At 45.3% G+C, this 21,067-nt stretch overlaps 1 protein-coding gene across 4 annotated transcripts in view; it reads left to right on the forward strand.

Moving 5' to 3' along the window:
- MTUS2 (microtubule associated scaffold protein 2) overlaps positions 1-21,067 on the forward strand; it is a 342,336-nt gene that overhangs the window by 286,524 nt on the left and 34,745 nt on the right. For all 4 annotated transcript variants that reach the window (XM_065896120.1, XM_065896121.1, XM_065896122.1 and 1 more), the window contains one exon: positions 6,476-6,542. In XM_065896120.1, the coding sequence (XP_065752192.1) occupies positions 6,476-6,542 (67 nt within the window). The remainder of the gene's footprint in view (positions 1-6,475; positions 6,543-21,067) is intronic.

Consider the following 21,067-nt stretch of genomic DNA (forward strand, 5'->3'; position numbering starts at 1 on the left):
GCACAAAGGCAAAGGCTGGAATGATGCATCTTAAAATTTAGTCTGGTTTCTCTTGAAACCAGATATGGCTTTGCTCATTTTCCACGCGACCAGACACTGACACATATTTAAGAATATTAAATGTGAATGATGCTTTCCCTTTGACCAGTCTATATTAGATTTCATTTCCGAGTAGAAAAGCAGACATAAAATACAGTGGGCTGTGTTAATTATATGTGAAAGAAATAATACTTATTGATTAAGTCAAAGCATGGCATCAATGCTGCCTTAAAGCCATAATAACTGAAATGAATAAAAGGTCAGTTCACCTCCCAAAGGAATTTTCCACAGAGCTGTATTATGAATCTGGCCAGTCTTCACAGTAATACTAATATTGAAAATGAATGCAGTATTCACAAAGGGTGAAAAGAGGACAACACTGAAGACTTAGGTGTTCTGTTGATGTCACCTGGTGGCTGGTTCGTTTTGAAATACAAAAGAAAATGTTTCCCTATTAAGACAACTTCTGCCGTGTAGAATTAAACCCTCAGCTGTGAACTCATGAGTGAGAAGCAATATTGTTTCTGGGAAGAATGAAAGAAATCCCTTAACCTCTTTGTCATTTCATGTGTAGTATATGACTTAGGATTTCAAAAATTCATAATAAAAAGGATCTGGATGTTTCCTCAAATACCAGAATTCTGTAGATATTTTAATTTTTCACTCCTCGTTAGGGTTCTTTTGTTTAGCCTGGGAAAAAGTGGCCCAGCTCACATGATTGAATTTTCCTGATCTGCACCGATTTCAGGGCAGGCTAAAAAGATAGGAAAGATTAGTTGGGAGTCTTTAAGCTTACATATATATATATAGATTTTTTTAATGTACATACATATGTCCCTCTTTAAAAAAATACATCAGGGCTTCCCTGGTGGCGCAGTGGTTGAGAGTCCACCTGCGGATGCAGGGGATATGGGTTCGTGGCCCGGTCTGGGAAGATCCCACATGCTGCGGAGCGGCTAGGCCCGTGAGCCATGGCCGCTGAGCCTGCGCGTCCGGGGCCTTTGCTCCGCGACGGGAGAGGCCACAACAGTGAGAGGCCCCGCGTACCGCAAAAACAAAAACAAAAATCAAATGGGGAAGAGGGAGCTGATAAAAAACACTCAGAACTAAGTGAATTTTATGAAGTTGTCATCAGTACGCTTGTAGCTGATCAAGCATTCTTTCAGGGACAGTCAGAGACCAGAAGCAGACACTTGGCAAGAAAAGGCAAAGGGCCCCTCTGATGGGGGTGACAGAGGTTCCCAGAAATAGCCCCAGGTGCTGTCTTGTGTCGATGGCCCTTCTGGCCTTTGCCTGGGCTGCTCCCTTCCTGGGCCCCCTGCTTACGCATCCTCTGGTCTCAGGAAATCTCCAGGCCAGCCCTGCCTGGTTGAGTTGTATCACATTGTTTTGTAATTGCTTATTTATTTACTGACTCTTTGGGAGACTCTTAAGCTTCTTGAAGGCAGAAGTATCCTGCCTGGCCTGTCTGCCTGCCACATAGTAGACACTAAGTAAATATGTGTAGTGTTGGATACATTCCTGTTTCTGGATCATTTGGGGTGAAAGCACCTCAGATTCACGCAGCGTTTTATGTGTTGATTATCATTCAAAACAGATCTGTTCAATTTTAATCAAAACCAGGCTGTCCTGTCGATTTCTAATTGGGGGAGGGGCTTAGGTGGCTGATGCCTAAGTAGGGTCACATGGATGATGATAACACAGATGGGCGTTTTCACTTCCCGCCACCACCAATCACACAGGCGGCACCAGCCCCCAGAACAGACAGCCCCCGGTTGACCAAGCATGCTAGGATGACAGAGTGTGGCAGGCTTGCTTGGGGCTTGGCCACACATCCGGTTGCTTGACGTTAATGGGCTGATGAGCAGGTTGTACGCTTTGCCAGGCTTCTGTAGCTAGGAAAGATCAAAGGCAGCGTTTCTCCAGAGTCTGCAGCGCCATGTCTAAGAAGAAATGCGGGCTTCGCTGCAGCAGACCTGGTAGGACAAGAGGTGGAGGGGAGACTCGGATGTTCCGTGGGGAGAGCACATCTGGGATTCCGTCTGTGAGCGCAGCGGACCACGCCAGAGACACTAGAGGACTCGGACTGCAAAGGAGAGGTGCGTGACAACATAAAAGAGGCGGCTAAGAAACACAGCTGCTGGTGAGGGGCCGAGATGAATGTTCTCCAAGTGTCCGTTTCTAGTTAAGCCCGTCCTAGAGTAAACAGTAATTTTAGAGAAACGGGCTTCTTCGACTTGACAGTTTCTGGACTGTATCACTAGGGTAGTTGGGATGCCTAATGCTGAGTTCTATTTTTAGCCCATCGGGCTGAACGCAGGGGCTCATGTGCTTGGCACCAGCGAGGAATTTTCCACTCATTCCCCATGTAGGGGAGCACTGATCTGACGCTGAGGCCTCGAGGAGGCCCTGCTTGTATTTCAGCCCTCCCACTGCATCATGACTCCGGACCTGGCTTAGGGTGGGGGAGGGGGATGGTGCATGAGAGCCCTCGGAAGGGAGCCTCTGGGGCAGCCTCACTCCAGACGTTGAGCAGAACCTCAGGGCCCGGCAGGAAGGCTGCTGGGCTCCGTTGAGCCACAGTGGCTGGAAAGATGACTCTCTGAGGCAGGGAGTGGAGAGTGGAAGTTCCCTTTAGGTCCCTTTCTTGCCTAAGGAGCAGTGTCCCTGAAGTCTCAGTTGTTGACTCATTCCGTTGCATCGCATCATTCTGGTTTGGTTTGCAGGAAACAAAATGTAACGTGATTGATGCAGAGAATTCACAGATTAGAAGAGTTGATATCATTTCAAAATCAAGCACTTAAGGAAGGGCTGCAGCCAGACTGCTCCGGCTGGCCTCCGTGAGCAGAGCCGTGCCAGCGCCTGCAGGAGGAGCACGTTGGGAGGCCATCGGGAAGGGCTTGAGAAAGCTGACTGAGGAAAAGTGAAGTAGCTGCCCTATCCGATGTTACCGCCACACAGAGGCTAGAATGGAAATGAAGTGCAACTGACGAATCCACACCAAGGACAAACACAGCGAAGGCCTGGGGCGGGTGGGGTGTGAATGCAGCCAGGCAACACTTCCATTGGAGCAGTCATGGGGGTGGCGCTGCCTCTCCTCCAGTTAGACGGGGAAGGCTTCGTGGTAATGAGAGCTCGGATCCAAGCTGAGGATGGGCGCAATTGGGATCTCGGTGTTGGGTCTAGGTAAGCACGGGACAGAGGGGAGCATCTCCTCGTGTTACTGTTTGATAAAGAGTGTGGAGCCTGGGTGAAAACTCCTGCTTGGCCACTTCCTGGCTGGTTGTGCAGGTTACTTGGCCAGTTACCTAACCACAGAACCCCAGTCCCGTCCTCCAGAATGGGAAATAAAACCCAGGACCTGCTTGACAGTATTTGGGGGAGTAAGTGAGCAAAAGGGCTTACCCAGCGCTGTGCCTTGGCATCTAGGAAGTGTTTGGTCAAGGTTGGTGTTAATACTGACGTAGTGATCAGCAGACCTTACCCAAGCTCGTTTTCCTTGACATTTTAGCCACCAGGTTTGTTGCTTGTCTTTGTCTATTTGATGACTCTGAGATCAGTTGGTTTTGTCATCTGTGCCTGCAGAAGGTTGGGGGTGAGGGGGGTCTGGGTCTTCATGGATTGTCTTCCTCTCTGCCTCTCAAAAGGGAGAAGGTGCAGGGTCTCTCACCTCCGTGGTTTCCCTCCTGTTTCCCCTGCATCTCTTCTCCCTTCCCATCCTCTTCCCTTTCCTCTCTTGCGTCTTCTCTTTCATTCTCTCACTTACGTTTCTCCTAAAGCAAAGATGGGTGGGCAGGCCTGGCCACAGATACCAGTGGTGGCTTTTGATCTAAGTGACTCAAGTCTGAAGATCTTCATCATTACCATCTCCAGCTGAGGCCTGTCCTCCTCGCTGGACCTTCAAGCCACTCCGTCCCCAAATGCCTGATTCTTCCATGGCTGGGAAGCGGGGTGTGATGGGTTGTGACGCAGGATCCCTCTGCACGGGTAACATCCACCCAGGGCTTCGTCCCAGGGCTTCTGCAGGCTCTGAGGGAAACATTGGCTTTGGGTGAAAGATTAGAGTCAGTTTGTTGTTTTTTGTTACATTCTAGTCGATCCCTGCCTAACCTCGTCTAAGTCTTTGCAACTCTCAGCGGCCCAAGAGTGAATCCTTGGTGATGCTATTTCTGGACCAATGAGGACAATATTTCAATTCTCTGGCTGTGCTTTGGAAATTGAGGATAGGAGCGTTCAGAATTATTCTTTTATTTATTTATTTTAAATTTTATTTATTTATTTATTTATGGCTGTGTTGGGTCTTCGTTTCTGTGCGAGGGCTTTCTCTAGTTGGGGCGAGTGGGGGCCACTCTTCATCGCAGTGCATGGGCCTCTCACTATCACGGCCTCTCTTGTTGCGGAGCACAGGCTCCAGACGCGCAGGCTCAGTAATTGTGGCTCATGGGCCTAGTTGCTCCGTGGCATGTGGGATCTTCCCAGACCAGGGCTCGAACCCGTGTCCCCTGCATTGGCAGGCAGATTCTCAACCACTGTGCCACCAGGGAAGCCCCAGAATTATTCTTGATAGTAGAAACAAGTTAGTTTTTTCACTAGTTTGAGATTATTTCAGGGTAAATACTGAAATTTACCCTCTCAGGAATACCAAGTTTTCTTAATTTGTAGTAACAAGTCAGCCGGCTGTATTACGCTGCTGTTAGACCAAGCACCTATGCCTGTGATGAGTCTGACTAGACACTTTTGCCTGTTCTGAGTTCTCTAGTCTTTGAACTTAGAGTAGAATCAAGACAGAGTCAGGAAGGTGCTTTAAAAAGAAAAAAAAAAAGCAGAGAACAAGACATATGCCAACTCTAAACACATTCAGGCACTCAATGTGGAAAAGCACCTGTCATCTATAGGATGTCATCCAGTGGCAAACAAAATCAAAGGAAACAACAGAGTTGTAGTAACAGCTAACACTCGTGTAGAGCTTGTAAGTGCCAGGCACCCGTTCTAACTGCTTCACGGACGTTAATTTATTTAACCCTCAGGACAACCCTGTGCTGTGAGCGTGGCATCGAGGCAGTGTCACGTAGTGATTAGGAGAACGTACACTTTCAGGGGTGATTTCCAGCCTTCAAATTCGGGGAAGGCGAGGACTGTATGGGCTGGGGTGAGGAGGGAGCTTCACGAGTGGGATGGGGGTCCACTGTCCCTCACATAGTGTATGGTTGCTGCATTAGTCTTAAGAGAAGCATGACTTCATCATTGTTAATGCCTGTGACTAGAATAGCTCGCAGCTTATTATGCAAGTAGAGTTTTACCTAGGCATGACATTCTAACGTTGCTTAGGAAATGCCCTTTGGATAACCTGAGACCCTGCCATCAAGCGAAAGTAGCACACGTGGCACCGGGGTCTAAGCGCAGCAGACACAGAGACAAGATCGTGACAGCCGTCTGTTCCCATTCGGCACAGGTTGTCCGGAGGTGCTGACATCGAAGTCAAAGCAGGTTTAGGAAAGGAAGAGCATTCACGAGGCCCTGAGGATGTCTGTGCTAGATATTTGGTACCCATTTTGGCCGAAATCTCCTCTTTGGAAGTGTTTGCTTTGGGAGTACATTCTGCGTGATGAAGGAGCCTTTCCTTGAGGGCCTGTACTTTTGGCATCTGTCACTTGAAGAGAATTTATGTACCACATCTTTCCTAGTTATTTTTAGTAGTAATAAAAATCAAAACAAATGTAAATACCGGTGCTGACTCATGCCTTCAACTCATCTATTTTATGTCGTAGTATGTATTTGATTTGAAAACAACTAAGCAATCACTTAGTGACAAATGGCGTTCTTCACAGTAAGTAACACTTTGAGTGTGAGTTTTCTTCGTCTTCCTTCTACCGATGCAGAGAATGGAACAAAACACCTTGGAAACTTAAGTTTTGGTGTTGGTCTTATTACAAAGAGAAATGTTTCATGTTAGGTTTTCTGCCCATTATTCATTAGGTAGGTAACAGTGCATGTATGGACCAAAGGGTAAGTTTAAGGGGACAGCCGGGAAAATAAGCATCTGTCCCTCAGAGAAATATGGTATTTTCATGGTCAAAAACCTCGTAATAGTGACAATAATTAAAAATATATAACAATATATAACAGCAGGTTAATGTGTAGGACATAGACATGCAGAGAGTTACTGTAGGTTGAGGTATACAGAGTGCAGAGATAATACGTGGGTATTATTAATATTATTAATATTACACGGCAAGCTTTGCGATTTGAATGTGATACAGATGAGTGAGTCAGACTTGGCTTTGTACGTGTTTTATATGCTTGTATAATGAGAAGATTCTCTCCTGAAGGGCTCAACTTATAAGTATTGGCTTAATATGATTCATCAATTGAACATGTGAACGTGCTTCTTTAGCCTAAAACGAGGGGACTCTCGGTATCCATTTTGTTTTTTCAGAATGAAAGTGCCCTTGTGAAAGAAAAAGAGCTGTCAATCGAACTTGCAAACATCAGGGATGAAGTTGGTAAGTAGGGCATTGACAATGAGGAACGTAAAAAGTGTCTTTTTCTGCTATCTGTGAATGTATAACAAAAGCAGTTATGTCTCAGGTAATAACCAGAGCACACCTGCCTGGACAAAAGGAAGTACCATCCCCAGCACAGTGGTGGGTTCTTGTAGCCTTGCGGGGAGCTGTGATTTCTATGTCATGTCTCCGCTGTTATACGGGCAGCTTCCTAACAGTTCACGGTGGAACTAATCGGGCTTGAGTCTGCTCCTCCCAGATGGCAGCACATCTGTCTGTCTGCCTTGTGTGGGGTGACAAGCACCCCTCCATGTCACGCCCCACCCCTGGACAGACACAGCTCCAGCAGAAGCAGCTCAGCTTTGGTGGGTAACTTAGGTGCTCCCTGTAACTTGCTTCCTGCCACTGTACACCCTGCCGTGAAATACTCTGTGATCTAGAACACGAATCTGGATGGCTTAGAAAATGCTAGGGTTCATGTTAAAACTCCTTCTCTTTGTCTGATACGATGGTGTAGTTCTGGCTGAACCGCAGGACACCTTGCCAATGACAGGAAGATCCCCAGAGCCTGGGATGTGGTAACCAGCGCCCCTCCCTCTGTGCTTTCCCGAAGCTTCTGAGTGCAGCAGGAACCACACGGGGATCACGCTGGGATTTTGTGTTTAAGCCTTACTTGATTTCTGCATTAGTGCTAAGAATAGAACAAGAATTCACCTGCCAAATGAAAAAGCCGTGGGGGGAGGGGAAGGCAGCACCACGGCCTGGGCCCTTCAGCCCAGCATGCGGCCCCAGAGGACACGTTAGCAGCGAGTTCCTGAACCACTGGAGAGGCTGCATTTGTGAGAGGGAAAGACGGGAATATCAGGATCGTCTGTTAACCGTAAAGTCATAAATTCTAGTGTCTTGACCTGCAGGGTATTCCCTTGAAGGGAAAGGGGTATTGAGCTTACAAACCAGACTTCCCAGTGATCCTGTAGACAGATGATCAGTCCTGTCTTGTTACCCCCCAGCCTTATTTGGACCTCTTATCAGCTGAGTCTGGGGGGCGGGGTCACTGGAGGGGAGGGGCCAGGGGTGCGGTTCTGAGGGGGAGATGGAATTTCTAAAGATTGTAAATTTGACATAGAAGAAAAAAGAGAAGCTGCGAAAAGTCAGAATCCTTTAGGGGCACTTCTACAGATCCCAGAACAGGGCTGGCCTGTCCCCCACATTCAAGAATCGCTGCTTAAAATTCTTCACGACCGTTAAAATGCTGCCCTAAATTCTACCGATACCTGCTCGTAAATACCCATCAGCTTTCTGCACCCTTGAGGTGAAGAAATTCAATCAAAGGCCTTCAGCCTCCAGCCAGAATCAGCTTTGCTGGTGGTTCCCAGCCCTGGTGCGTGTTCGAATCACCTGGAATGCTTTTTAGAACATCAGTTCCTGGGACCTTCCCTAGGGCACCAGAATCAAAACCTTTGAGGGTGAGGCTGAGGCACTGCTTCATTCCCCAGGTGTTTCTTAGGTGCACTTTGAGAATCCCTGAATTGCATTGAAGGAACAGGGGTTTTGATTTGGATCAGGGACAAGGCCGGGGAGTGGGAGGTTCCCGCAGGCCGGGGCTCCGGGCAGCGGGAGGGGCCCAGGCAGAGGAGCCAGGCGGGTGAGGGAGGGTGCCGAAAGAAGACAGATTCCACCTGCTTTGATCTCACCCTTAGGGTTGGCCTGGCTCCCGGGAAAGGGGAGGGAGGTCCCCCTCCCTTCTCATCCTCCTTCCCTTGCCTTTGCGGGTCAGGCTGGGTGTCCATCCTCTGAGTCCGCTCCCATCTGGATTAGATGAGCTTCCGGGAACTAAACACAAAAAGTAACCCCCTGGTGTGTTCGCTGACACGCTTCACATTGACAATACATTTCCATCTGTGACTTCTCTGGGGGAGCTACCACAGAATCTTCTAGCAGGCGTGTACTTAGAATCCATCTCAGAGATTTTGAGATGTGTCATCCCACAATGATGGAATCTCTGACCATAATAGTTTTTAAGTAGGAAATTTCTGGCAATTGACTTACAAGTAAACTTTGAGGACATCTCCAAATAAGTGGTGTGTCTTTTTTTAAATTAATTTATTTTTATTTATTTTTGGCTGCGTCGGGTCTCTGTTGCTGCGCATGGACTGTCTCTAGTTGCGGCGAGCGGGGGCTACTCTTCGTTGTGGTGCGCAGCCTTCTCATTGTGGTGGCTTCTCTTGTTGCGGAGCACGGGCTCTAGGCATGTGGGCCTCAGTAGTTGTGGCTCGTGGGCTCAGTAGTTGTGGCTCGCGGGCTCTAAAGCGCAGGCTCAGTAGTTGTAGCGCACAGGCTGAGTTGCTCTGCGGCGTGTGTGATCTTCCCGGACCAGGGCTCAAACTCATGTCCCTTGCATTGGTAGGCGGATTCTTAACCACTGTACCACCAGGGAAGGCCAAGTGGTGTTTTCTGATCCCACTTCGGGCATCAGGTGTGTAGGAGATTTTTCCACATGGAGAACACTTGCTGGGTGTTCAACAATTCAGTTCAGTTTTGACACTAACTCTCAGAGTGAGTGCAGACCCCACAGGTGAAGGGCCAGTCCCACTAGACTGCAGGTGCCAGTCCTAAGTCCCAGGAGCCTCTTATACTTCTGACCAACTGGCTATAAATTCAGGGGTTCCCACACCCCCTCCGCATAGTCAGTAATTCGCTAGAATGACTTGTACAACTCAGGAAAACACTTTACTTACGTTTACCAGTTCATCATAAAGGATACAACTCAGGAACAGCCAAATGGAAGAGACGCACAGGACAAGGTATTTGGGGGGAGGGGGAGGTACGGAGCTTCCACACCCTCCCAGGACAGGTCCCTCCCCCAGGAGCTAGCTGTGTTCACTGACCTGGGAGCTCTCTGAATCAAGAGATTTTATAACCCCTTCTCTAGCGTCTCCTCTCCCTAGAGGTTGGTGAGTGGGGCTGAAAATTCCATCCCTCTAATCACCTGGTCTGTCCTGTGACCAGCCCCATCCTGAGGCTCTCTAGGGGCCCCCCAGTAAGTTACCTTGTTAGCATAAACTCAGAGAAGGAGCTCATCATAAATAAAAAGGCACTCCTGTCACTCAGGAAATCCAAAGGGTTTTAGGAGCTCCAGGGACAAAAAGCAATGTATTGTTCTACCACACCTAGCCAAGGTACCTAGCCAAGGCTCTGCCCAGTTATGGAGAATGGTTCCTTCATTTAACAAGCTTCTGAGCACCTTTATGTAGCAGGCAGCTTCATAGCATTTCAGAGGTGATCCAGGTCTTAATGACTATAGTCTGTTCACCACATTTGTGAGATCGGTAAACTGAGACATGGTCAAAGATCTTGGCTAAAGTTGGAACGTCTGTAAGAAGTACCAATAAGAAAACCTTAGTTCTCCTTAATCTCAGTCCATTCATTCATTCAACAAATATTTATTAGGCGCCTAGTATGTGCCAGGCACAGGCTAGGCAGGGTCACCATGGATGGTGAAGCAGTCATACCTTGCAGAGGGCGCCCCTCTGAGTGGGGGCTGAAATGCACCCACATTGCAGCAGCTCACCAAGCCCTGGACCCCAGCCTGGGGTTGCTGCCACCCACAGGAAGGGGTCTTTTTTTCTAATTTTCACAAAGGCACCATGTGGACTAGCTATGACCTGGTGCCATATACGGACAAGTCAGTGGTGGATAAGACACAGCTCATGTCCTCGAGGAGCTTACGATCCAAGACTCCGTGCAGGAGGGGCTATCTGAGATGGGCCTGTACAGTGACTGAGACTCGGGTAGATGCACGTGGAAAGGGAAAGAGCACAATTATTGAGCACGAGCTATGCCTGCTGCCCCCAGTGAATGTGCCCTGGATCTGTAGGCACCATGACCATTTGGGGGCATTACCCATCCTGCGTACCTTTGGAAAGGAAAACCCATTCCTCCTTCCATGGATTAAAAACACTTTTCGCACTTGTCACTTAAGAGTTATAAAACACTCTGTCATAAACTAGAATCAGCTACACCCTGATTATAAAACACCCCTTTCAGTGTTTGGGGTTTTACCACTTTTTGCTATTATGCTACAATGAGTGTACTGTTTGCAAATTACTTTTCTCCTCTTGTGTTACTTTCTTGGAATATAATCTCAAAAGTGTGGACCAATAATTTGGGTAGGATTTCACGTTTGATTTAAACTCATCTATATGTGCAGTGTCCTGGATATTTATTCTGTAAATCACTGTGCAAGATTATGGTGGATTTAATCTCAGTGTAGCTAGGGTTGCCTTATAAGAAGGGAATTATATCAATTTCTCTCTCTCCCGCTCCCCCTCCCCTCCCCCGCCCCTCCCCTCCCCCGCCCCTCCCCCGCCCCTCCCCCCTCCCCCCTCCCCTCCCCCTCCCCTCCCCTCCCCCTCCCCCTCCCCTCCTCCCCCCTCCCCCTCCCCCTCCCCTCCTCCCCCCTCCCCCTCCCCCTCCCCCCTCCCCCTCCCCCCCCCCTCCCCTCCCCCTCCCCCTCCCCCCCTTCCTCCCTCCCTCTCTCTCACACACACCTGAGAAGGGACACATAATTGCCAGACATATACCAAGATGTAGTTTGGGATGGAGCCTTTTGTGGTCCAAGGGTAGAGTCCCCGTGGAGTGGCTGAAATTTCTGCCATCTATGGTATTTGTATCTCCTATGAAGACAGGGATCTCTAGTCATCCTCCTGAAAGCTTCTCATCTCAGGTCACCCTCCAGGGTTGATGGCTCTTGCCTTGTCTTTGGAGTTGGTCTGAATTGGGTCTATCCTTGGAAAAGCCTTCCTCTAGCTATGTTGGTTGTGGGATGAAAGGGCATTTCGGATCTCCAGGAAACCAGAATCCAGCATCACATCCAGGGAAGGAGGAGTAAAGATGCTAGAAACATATTTAATATATGATTTTTTTAATCACACCTTAAAATTTCCCAAAAAGTACAGTTCTTAAAGTTTAAGCCCTGATTTTTGGATAAAGTGGCATTCTCCAAATTTGGAAGTCAAATACTGGATCCTTGAAGATTCATCCTTTACATTTGTAGATGCTGAAATAGATTTGTAAGATGTTCTTCCCGGAAGCAGATTACTTCCTTTTGAGACGTTATGCTTCAGGTTGTTGACCACCATCAGGTAGATATTTATGGTCTTCTCTCCAGCAAAGCTGCCTTATTAGAAAACCTGAGCTATAAGAAATACGAATTAAAAAAATATGAATTAGATGAACTCCACAGAAAAACATGCAATAAATAGCTAGGTTCAAATGGGGCCTCTGGCTCACACTCCTTACTTAGCCCCAGTGCTCTCACAGGCAGACCAGAGCCCTGCTGAGACGTACATGCAGACACAAGTTGGACCAACACTAAGAGCGCTGCACATCTGCCACCAGATTCCTTCCTCGAGGCTGCTCAGAACTGTGACTGTCTGAATGTGCTGTGAAATTGCCTCTCATCTTTGAAGCTCTCAGTCACCCAGCCGCCCTCCTCCTGGCCTTCTTTACCTGCCACTGCCCCGGCCCCCCCTGCTGATGGACAAAGCTTCTCTCTGCACCCACGTGTGGCTCTGTCACCCCCTCCTCTCTTGAACTTGTTACCTCTGCTCTGGCTCTTCCGAAGCCAAGGCCATGGGTTTTTAGCTTTCTGCCAGCCTCAGACTTAAGATGGACTTTGCTTTTCCGTCTCTACTGAAAACTTTAAAAAAAACACTTAACATGAAATATAGTTTTAAAACAGAAAGCAGTAATTAACAAAGCAATCCTTCTGTTAAAGTTTCTCAGGTATTGTACAGGAAGCTAAATGGTTAAATCCACATTTAGATTAAAGTTAGCTTATTGAAATAAAACAAACAAACAATACCTGAATGTTTTCTACAACATGAAATAAAGTCATGACCTCTGAGAGCTTTGATATAAAGGTACGATAGAAATCTTAGTTTATGACAGTAAACACTGACTTATTTATTACGTTCTTAAGTTACTAAATAGAATGAACTTTTCAACTTATTCTCATTTATAACTAGCAACCTAAATATATTTACACATGCCACTGTAAGTGTATCTGTGAGATGATTTTACCTTCCAGGGTTTATGCATAAAATGTGTCTTCCAATTTATGATCATAATCTCTTGTATTTACAAAGCACTTAGTACTTACCAAGCTCTGTCACATGATATGTTTTATTTATTCATTCTGACAGCTCTGTGAAGTAGGTGCTGGTGTCTTTTACAGGAAATTGAGGCTCAGAAAGGTTAAGTGACTTCCATAAGAGCATACAGCTGGGATGGGGCAGAGTCAGGTCTTAACCCAAGTCTAGAATTCTTCTACACATCGTATGTAACTTTACACATTGTGCGTAACTTTACACATCATGCGTAACTTTACCACGGCATCCCCAGCTCCCCCACCACCGTTTTTGGGTAACTTTTAATTTAATAGATTGAAAAATCAGATAAACAAAATGAAATAGTTTTGTATCCCAGTTCTCTATGACTCCCACCCAAAACCATGGTAGATGCTCGTATGAATCTGTCCAAACGTAGATTAGAGTATAATTATGTAACAGTGTTATGTTAATTCATCCCTAGGCTATAGCCATTAGGATGATTAGAGTATAATTATGTAACAGTGTTATGTTAATTCATCCCTAGGCTATAACCATTAAGATGGGATTCAGGAACAAATAACAAACTCCCTAAACAGTGGTAGCTTAATCAAGCTAGATGTTTATTCCTCCCTTATGTAAAAGTCAGGAGGTAAAAGCACCCAGAAGCAGGTGTGGTTCTGTTTCACAGAGTCCACAGGGGGCCGAGGCTTCCAACAGCTCAGCGTTCACCCATCCCCAAGACACTGGTACTTCTCCTCGTGGTCCCGGGTGGCAGTGGTCAGCACTGGGTGCCACGTGGTCATCATATCTCTAGTCCAGTGGTAGGATGGAGGAGGGAACGAACAAAGAAGCAGAAACAGTGGGTCAGCTCCCCTTGGGGAAAAGTATCCTGGAACTTATATCTCCTTGGCCAGATCTAAGTCACAGGGCAAACCTAGTCACAAGGGGACTGGGAAATGTGCTCTTTTTTCTTGGTGACCTTGCCCAGATATTTTGTTACTATGGAGGAAGGGGAGAACTGTGTGGGGAGCCTCACTTGCCTCCGTCAGTAAGATGGAGGGAATAGTCCTGTCACACGAGCTGAATGAGAGCAAAGGATCTAGCAGAATGTCTGGCAGAAAATTGAGGGCACAGTATATGCCAATTCCCTTAAGTTTCAGATTAGATTCTGTTGTATTCCTTCCCCTCACAGCTTTAAAAAAGATGAGTTAAAATGCAAAACCCAAGAGGACACCTCAGAAAAAATAACTAATCTTGGGATCACAAAAATAATGTACATTTTCTGATTTATAAAAATATCTCTTCGAAGCACACCAATTAAAAGACAGTTTGCCAGATTGGATAAAAAAGCAAGATGCAGCTGTGGGCTGCCGAAGAGAAATCCACTTCACATATAAAGATATAGATATTTCGCTTTTGCACAGCAAAGGAAACCATAACCAAGACCAAAAGACAACCCTCAGAATGGGAGAAAACATTTGCAAATGAAGCAACTGACAAAGGATTAATCTCCAAAATTTACAAGCAGCTCATGCAGCTCAATAACAAAAAAACAAACAACCCCATCCAAAAATGGGCAGAAGACCTAAATAGACATTTCTCCAAAGAAGATATACAGAATGCCAACAAACACATGAAAGAATGCTCAACATCATTAATCATTAGAGAAATGCAAATCAAAACTACAATGAGATATCATCTCACACCAGTCAGAATGGCCATCATCAAAAAATCTAGAAACAATAAATGCTGGAGAGGGTGTGGAGAAAAGGGGACACTCTTGCACTGCTGGTGGGAATGTGAATTGGTTCAGCCACTGTGGAGAACAGTATGGAGGTTCCTTAAAAAACTACAAATAGAATTACCATATGACCCAGCAATCCCACTACTTGGCATATACCCTGAGAAAACCAAAATTCAAAGAGAGTCATGTACCAAAATGTTCATTGCAGCTCTATTTACAATAGCCAGGACATGGAAACAACCTAAGCGCCCATCATCGGATGAATGGATAAAGAAGATGTGGCACATATACACAATGGAATATTACTCAGCCTTAAAAAGAAATGAAATTGAGCTATTTGTAATGAGATGGATAGACCTAGAATCTGTCATACAGAGTGAAGTAAGTCAGAAAGAAAAAGACAAATACCGTATGCTAACACATATATATGGAATTTAAGGGAAAAAAATGTCATGAAGAACCTAGGGGTAAGATAGGAATAAAGACGCAGACCTACTGGAGAACGGACTTGAGGATATGGGGAGGGGGAAGGGTGAGTTTTGACAGGGCGAGAGAGAGTCATGGACATATACACACTAACAAACGTAGTAAGGTAGATAGCTGGGGGGAAGCAGCCGCAAGGCACAGGGATATTAGCTCGGTGCTTTGTGACAGCCTGGAAGGGTGGGATGGGGAGAGTGGGAGGGAGGGAGACGCAAGAGGGAAGACATATGGGAACATATGTATATGTATGGCTGATTCGCTTTGTTGTAGAGCAGAAACTAACACACCATTGTAAAGCAATTATACCCCAATAAAGATGTTTAAAAAAAAAAAAAAAAAAAAAGATATAGATATTTAAAAGTAAAAGGATGGAAAAAAGATATACTATGCTACCACCAATCCAAAGAAAATTGAAGTGTCTATGTTAATATCACACAGAGTAAACTTCAGACCAGCAGTGCTACTAAGGATGAAGATGGCCATTACATAATGATCAAGGAGTCAGTTCACCAAAAAGACACAACAATACTAAATATCCGTGTGCCTAAAAATAGAGCTTCAAGTCACATGAAGCGAAAACTGGTGGAACTGAAAGGAGAAATAGACAATTCCACTATTGCAGTTGGAGACTTCAGCCCTCCTCTCTCAGTACTGAGAGAACGAACAGGCAGAAAATCAGTTGGATTTAAAAGACCCAAACAACAGTATCAACCAATAGGACCTAATTGACATTCATAGAAGATTGCATCCAACAAGCAGAATGTACATCCTTTTCAAATACACGTGGAACATTGACCTACATGGACCATATGCTGAGCCATAAAACGAACCTCAACAAATATGAAAGAATTGAACCATACAAACTGTTTTGGACTGTAACAGAATCTGACTATACATCAGTAGCACAAAAATACCTGGAAATTAAACAACACACAACTAACACATGGGTCAAAGAGAAAACCACAAAGTAAATTAGAATTTTATGTTGAATTGAATGAAAAAAAAACACAACATCTCTGGAATGCGAAATTCTCTCTGATCAGTGGAGTTGAATCTTCTCAACAACTTTGGCAGGGGGGACCCAAATACATATTTACTATTTAACTCTCACTGTCCTAGGTTCTATGGTGGGGTGCAAATAGTGTTATTTAGAAGATTTGATCTAGAAGGTTTGGTCTGCTGTCAGAACTTTGAGTGTGACAGTAGAGATTCAAATATACTGCTTTCTTTGCAAGATGGACCACTCAGCGTGACGAGGCCTGGGAGTTACCTGCCCCTGCTATAGGAAGATGATGTTCTGAGCTGGGAAAAATTCAAACCAGTGATGTCAGCTGCCATGATTAGATTTTATCCCAGTAAATGTAATCTTTAAAAGTCATTTTAGTTTCTATCTCAAACAGGTGCTTACCCATGCACAGTAATATCAAAACCACAAACTCCCTTAGATGTACCAGAGACTGGGTTTGGTTGCCATGGAAAATACATCATCAGCTACAGTTCCACAAAGCTGCTACTTTCTTTGAGACAATGATTTATTCCAATTGGCAGCAACACATTTTTTGATATTTATAAAATTCTTTGAAGTCTATAGGTATAGCACCTTTTAGTTATTTTATATGGAGATGTCTGTTTTGTGATCCTCTAAAATATTTACTCCTTTATGAATAATGTTAATATTTTTAAATCTGTGAGTTTAATCCTTAACCAGAATTGACCGAAAAAAATAAGTCAGGATACCAAGGGCTGCCCGTAAACTACCCTGTGGACAAGCAGTTTCTTGAAACTTGGCGTCAGCAGCTTCCATACAATTGTGACTTCATAATAAATCCAATATCTACAGCTGTGTATGGTTTACAAAGCTCTTTCACATATTATTTCATTTAATCCTGACAACAACCCTAGGAGACAGACAGGTAAGGTAGATGATACCACCACCGTTTTAAAGGTGACTAAATTGTGGCTATAGAGAATTGAAAGCAAACCCCAAATCACATAACTACTAAGGATAATGGAGCTGGGTCCTTATCTTGTTCCAGCATGACCATAGCATGCTGCCTTTGTGTTGTAAGATTTCAGTCTTGGGGAAGATAAGAAAAAGCAGAAAAAGACGTGACCTGCTATATAGATTTAACCTGAAAATTGCTGAAGAGCATCTTGCAAAACACAGTGCTTTAAATGACAATCACATACAAATTATGCAAATGTAATCACCGCCCACTTGTGAGTTTCCCGTGCACTTGGATCCCTCTTATTTTTCCTTGTATCTTGAGCCCCATCCCAGGGCTTAGCGCATTAAATGGGAACCATTCATTGCTTCATTGTATAAACTTGACTGAACCCAGGAGATGCACCTGTTAGTGTACCAGGAGTGGAAGATGGATGCGACATGGTCTCTGACTTCAGGGGACACCTGGGCACTGGGGAGGCAGATGCAGAAGCAGGTACTTAAAACCCAGGGTACTGAGTAAGGTGCTGGAGGTCTGGGAGTTCAGAGGATGGTCTGTAACCCAGTCAGGGGTCCAGGAAGGGCTTTTAGGGGTAAAACAGCTGAGCTTTAAGGAAATGGAGGAGTCATTGAGGAAGTGGTTCTTCTACACTTGAGCAATTGTATCAACAGCGTTAATGACGTCATTGACTCAATTTCTCCTTTGGGAGATGGGAAAAATAGTAAAGACTGGTTTTCCATGGGGTGACCCCTAAACCAGAAGAATAGGGCAAATGAATTTATCTGTGAAACTCTTTAAACTGCTTGCATACAAAGCAGGGCAGTGTTTGGGATGTTAGACTCCAATGAATCTCTCTTCATAGATTTTTTAGACGTTTGGTTTTTCTTGTCTAATGCCATTATGAAATTACTCTCACTCATTCAAGTAACCACAGATACCACCAGGTCCAGCTTCAAGAGTACTGTCAATCTATTTCCTTAATTTGGCAGTTAATTTGAATAAAGTAATATATAAATTGCAGTATATGCTTATGTTATATTCAGATCACTCTTTTTGATTAAAATTGCAGTTTTTCAGCCAAATGTCAGGTCTTCAGGAGGTTAATTCTGGTGAAGATGATAACTAGACCAACTCTGCATTGCAAGGAACCGTGTAAAGACTTACTAGGTTTTGGTGATAATGAATCTGATTCTGATCTCAGGGCTCCTTAACACAGCTATTTTCTTAAAAAAAAAAGGAAAAGCTAGTGATGAAGAATTTGGTCAGAATTTAGCTAATCAGAATGGTGGTTCCAGATGGAGAGACCAGGCTGGCACCTAAGTGTGGGCATTGTTAGTGCACCAAGAATGGCTCTGACTTTCAAGGAAACGCCTTTTAAGTAAGTTTACTAGAGCCTGATATAGAAAACGAAAATCCCAATTTATTAATTTACAATAAGTAATGATATGTCTCCTTATAGGCACATCTACCTAGAAAGCTAAAATTGTAATCAGAAGACAGCTTAGTGGACCAGAATCAATCATGTGCTATAATAATAATGGCATCTCACTGAGATAGCCTTGGGCAGCCATCTGCATACCTCTTTTGTTCCTGGGACCTCAGTTCTTAGCCAGGGATCCCCATGGGAGGAGATGGAAGCCTGTTAGAATCACCTGGGAGCTTCTACCAAGTACCCATGCCTGCCCTGCTTCCAGCTATTATAGAGTAGTACTGGACTTAACATCCCACTGTACACAGCTATAAGACACAAAATGTATAAGGCAGCTGTTTCCAAGCAATAGACACCACAGGCCCGTGATCCTTGAAGAAAAGGGATCACACTGAGTCCCCTGTTGGCCCCAGCTTTCTGCCTGGAGTCACTTACCAGACCACAGCACAGAGAGGTGCTCCAGCAGTGACCACGATGTTGCTGAGCTGAAGAAGCAGTTACCAGAGATCCAGGTGATTAAAGCAGCTAAAAATCGTGAGGCCATTGGGACTTCCCTGGCGGTCCAGTGGTTAAGAGTCCGTGCTTCCAGTGCAGGGGGCGCCGGTTCAATCCCTGGTCGGGGAACTAAGATCCCACATGCCACGTGGCCAAAAAATTTTTTTAAAAAAAGAAAGAAATCATGGGGCCGAGCAGTGGAGAGCAGTAACCTGTGCAGAGGAGGCCCCAGGAGTTTGCACGGGGGGTTCCCGGGTGGTCTTAGATGAAGCATGGGCATCACATGCCCCGGGAGGCCTGGCAGAGGGCAGCTGCTGCAGGACTGACATGGGTGAGGGCAACAGAGGCTGCATCGTGCTGGGAGACGTTGGATTCCAGCCCAGCCAGGGTGGAGAGACCTCACTGAGCACCTCGAGACAAGACCTGAGAAAGGCCAGGCTTGAGGAGTAAGGACCATGACCGAGTAAGGGTCTCTCTAGGAAACTCAAGTGGACCCACCCTAACAAAGACTAAAACCAAGTGTGGTGGAGTCAGAGGCATCCAGTAATTTACCTGCCTGCCTACAAAACTCAACACCTGCTAAAGGAAGACAAAGTAATACACGCTTCCTACAGTATACCATCCATGATGTTGAACACTTATTTTTAAAACTTAGACCTACAAAAAGCAGGGCCCTTAATCAAGGGGAAAAGTAGTCAATAGACATGCGTGTTGAAATAACCCAGATGTTGGAACTAGCAGATGTGAAATTTTTAAAAACTGTCATAAACATGTTCAAGCACTTCCAGAAACAGAGGAATATAGTGAGTAACCAGGTGGGGAAGCACAACAGAGAAACAGAAACTACAAAAGAACCAAACGGAAATGTTAGAGCCCAAGAGTTGAATCTCTGAAATGAAAGATTCACTGGCTGGGCTCTACAGCAGGTTGGAGACCGCAGGAAAAGGGGTCAGTGAATTGGAGACAATCAACTGATACTATCCAATCTAAAGAACAGAGAGAAAAAAAAGATTAAAAGAAAATGAACAGAGTGTCAGGGACCTGTGGCAGTGTAAGAGATGTGTAATTGGCTTGTCAGAAGGAGAAGAGCGAGTGATTGGGGGAAATCTTTTTGGAAAAAATGATGTGCAAAGACATCCCAAATTTGGTTTTTTTAAAGAGCAACCTGCAGACCCAAGAAGCAGTGAACCCCAAACAGGATAAATGCAAATACACACATCACACCAAAGACAGCCTAGCTAAAGACACACATCACATACAGAGGACAGGGCTGTGAGTGACAGTTAACCTCGCCAGAAACAGACCGAGGCAGTGGAATGACATGTTTGAACTGCTTAAAGAATAATAAAAAAAACAAAAGCAGAAGTCAGTATCCAGAGAAAACATCTTTTAAAAATGATAGAAACTTGGAATTATAGGAAAGAAATAAGATTGTCAAAATGGTAAATGTGTGGATAAATATAAAAGATTACTCATTTTGTTTTAAGATGATTATTCTTTTTTTTTTTTTTTTTGCGGTACGCGGGCCTCTCACTGTTGTGGCCTCTCCCCTTGCGGAGCACAGGCTCTGGATGCGCAGGCCCAGCGGCCATGGCTCACGGGCCCAGCCGCTCCGCGGCGTGTGGGATCTTCCCGGACCAAGGCACAAACCCACGTCCCCTGCACCGGCAGGCGAACCCTCGACCACTGCGCCACCAGGGAAGCCCTGATTATTCATTTTATTTTAAGTGTTCAGCTTGATGATCTTTGTCTATGAATACATCCATATAATCACCACCCAAGTAAGACGTTTATGTCACTCCCGAAGGTTCCCCCAGGCCTCTTTTTCCAGTCATTTCCACCCCCTCCCTACCTCTGAAGCCACCACTTCCGTATTTCTGTCACCATAGATTAGTTTTGCCTGGTCTTGGATTTCCTACAAATGGGATCAGACAGTATACGGTCTTTTGCGTCTGGGTGTCTGGGTGCTTTTGCCCTGCATGAGAGATTCATCCACGTCGCTGAGCATATCAGTAGTTTTTTCCTTTTCATTGAGTCGTGTTCCATTGGCATGCATATGCCAACATGAATTATCCACTCTTCCGCTAATGGACATTTGGGTTGTGTCCACATTTTGCTGTTATAAATAAGGCTGTTATGAATATCCTCGCACAAGTCTTCTTGTGGACAGAGATGTTTTTCATTTCTCTCAGTTAAATTCCTACACGAGAAATGACTGGCTCATAGGACAGATGTGAGTTTTACGTTAGGAGAAACTTCCATACAGTTCTGGAAATGGCTGTTCCATTCTTGCGCCGTCCCCAAGAGCGTTTGAG

The sequence above is a fragment of the Phocoena phocoena genome, chromosome 18 (genome assembly GCF_963924675.1).
Source record: "Phocoena phocoena chromosome 18, mPhoPho1.1, whole genome shotgun sequence".
In the NCBI taxonomy this organism is placed as follows: Eukaryota; Metazoa; Chordata; class Mammalia; order Artiodactyla; family Phocoenidae; genus Phocoena; species Phocoena phocoena.